At 32.6% G+C, this 2,525-nt stretch overlaps 1 protein-coding gene across 1 annotated transcript; it reads left to right on the top strand.

Annotated features, from left to right (window-relative positions):
• The first annotated feature begins 512 nt into the window (after positions 1–512).
• LOC145166537 (putative calcium-binding protein CML16) lies at positions 513–1,345 on the top strand. Its single transcript, XM_079085548.1, has one exon. It carries the CDS (start codon positions 707–709, stop codon positions 1,187–1,189), a length of 483 nt encoding a protein of 160 aa, XP_078941674.1. The 5' UTR covers positions 513–706; the 3' UTR covers positions 1,190–1,345.
• Positions 1,346–2,525: the final 1,180 nt, after the last annotated feature.

The following is a 2,525-nucleotide window of genomic DNA, read 5'->3' as shown; positions in this document are numbered from 1 at the left end:
TGGGTCTGTGTTGCCTTCGTCTTCTGAATCCCAATCCATCATAACAACATGAAAAATCACACATTATCGTTATTCGTTAACCTCTAAAGAACAAAGAACTGTAGTAACACAATCTTCAAAGAAATTACACATACCCTATGAAATCGACTCTCCAATAACCTAATCTTCTTTAAAAAGCCCTAATTTTGCGATGAATGATGTCGATTTTCTGAAGGATTTTGAGAAAGTATACGTTTACGTGCAAAAGGTTGAGATAAGGTGATGGGTAAACGGACGTAACGGACATAACGTCCGTGCCAACTCCTCAATTAAGTGCCAAATCAGTACATGGGTAACCGGCTACTAAGGGTCCAACCTGTTAAATGAGATATTTGATACATTTAGTGAAAGTATCCGGCTTTAATACCCTAAAAACTCATCTAAAGGTAAAACCGACATTTTTTGGAAAACTGAAGGGCTTTTATGACAATTTCCCTATTTAATCCAATAAATCCCACCAAATTGTAAATTTTATTTTCTCCATCGTACCATGAAAATGTCTTGAACAATAAAAAAAACAAAAAGAAACCACCGACTCAATCATGTTGAGCAAGAATCTTTCCACCTTCTTCGAAATCTCTTTTTCCCTCTTTCGATTTCAAAATTACCAACCCTAAACCCTAGATAAACTTTGCCCTTTCTCATCGTTCAATCATTATCCCTGGTAATGGCTCACCTTCTATCAGACCAGGTCAAGCAATTGAAAGACATTTTCTCTCGATTTGACATGAATTCCGATGGCAGCCTCACTCAGCTCGAGCTCGCCGCCCTCCTCAGATCCATTGGTCTCAAGCCGCAAGGTGACCAGATCCATTCCTTATTATCCAACATCGATTCAAATGGAAACGGATCGGTTGAGTTCGAGGAATTATTGAATGCGATTTTGCCCGATTTGAATGAGGAAGTCCTGATAAATCACGACCAACTCATGGAGGTTTTCCGATCGTTTGACAAAGATGGCAACGGCTACATCACGGCGGCGGAACTAGCTGGTCAGATGGCTAAAATGGGTCAACCGCTGTCGTACAAAGAACTAACGGAGATGATGCGTGAAGCCGATGCTAATGGTGACGGCGTTATCAGTTTCAATGAATTCACGACCATTTTGGGCAAATCGGCGTCGGACTTCTTTGGCGTCACGGCGGCGTAGGTGTCCAAATCAAGTCGTTGTCACGGCAGTTGACAATTAATGTGAAATGGGTTTGACTAGTTCTCGTAGACTCTTTGTTATTATCCTTTTTTCTTTATATTTTTTTATATATTGTAGGAGATAAAGAAAAATATATTTATATATTTTTTTTAGTTACATATTTGAAAGCTAACTATCATTGCATGTTATTATTTTATCGTATCAGTTATACTACGTCCGTCCCAATATTGTGGACGAATCAGTTATACTCCCTCCGTCCCAATATTATTGTCCACAGACAAAAAACACTCATATTAAGAAAAACATTAATTATCACTAACTTTATTTAATAAAATGACAGTTTTGTCTTTTATTTTGTATTTAATGTTCCATTAAATGCTTAGTTGGTTAAGTAATAATGAGGGAGTATTTTGGTAAAAATGTTATTTATTTTTAGAAGTTGACTATTATTTTGAAACAAACCAAAAAGAAAAGATGAATTATAATTTTGGGACGGAGGGAGTATTATTTTAAAGAATCTTAATCTAATTAGCTATCATAAGCGATTACTTTGAAGCAAAATGAGATAAAAGGACCATCTGATTGAACATATTGTTAATCATTATTGATCATTTAAGTTATACAATTTGATTAAAGGGAAACTAAGTAATTTAACCACAAAAAAAATAAAGAAAAAATTGTTTTAGCAAAAATAATCATTTGATCCGGAATGAGCATTCAAGATTAAAAAAAATATATATTTTTTTCCTCATAAAAGGTACATTACAACTAACATTTCGGATTTCGAAAAAAATACTGTGGAATTTGAAGAACAAGTTCGTAATCCGATTAATATTTCTGCAATTTCGAGAGACAAAATCGGTTTTTACTTAAATCTAACCAAATAGTTAAAAACAAATATAGTAAATGTGAACTATATACAAGATTAGTACATAAGTATTAATATTTCTTTCAAAAAATAATTTTGAAATTTGAGGATCAAATCCAGAATGGAGCATTAACGATTAAGTGCTCATTTAGAACAGTAGTTCGAAATATCAGAATGTGAACATTAGTATAAAATAAGACATTATGGAAAAAGTGACTATTTTTCAAAATCTAAAATGGTTCTTTTTTTAAAATACTTATTTATAATGATTATATTACTTAGTTTATGTTGATTATAATTAAATAAAATTAATATAATTATTATGATTATGTAAATATAGACAAGTAATTGATTACATTTGTTACTTAAACATGAAAATAAAAAATATATACAATGTAATGACCGTTAATGTTATTTGAGTTTAGGTTATGAGGAGTGGTCATACTCAACCCATTCAAAAAGTGCTCT

The sequence above is a fragment of the Lactuca virosa genome, chromosome 3 (assembly GCF_052849685.1).
Source record: "Lactuca virosa cultivar CGN04683 chromosome 3, Lactuca_virosa_CGN04683_v6, whole genome shotgun sequence".
In the NCBI taxonomy this organism is placed as follows: Eukaryota; Viridiplantae; Streptophyta; class Magnoliopsida; order Asterales; family Asteraceae; genus Lactuca; species Lactuca virosa.
Note: the sequence above shows the minus strand (reverse complement) of the source record. Positions and strands in the feature narration are given on the sequence as shown.

Excerpts from the sequence above, each read along its gene's own strand:
- LOC145166537 (XM_079085548.1), top strand. The coding sequence starts at position 707 with ATGGCTCACCTTCTATCAGACCAGGTCAAGCAATTGAAAGACATTTTC.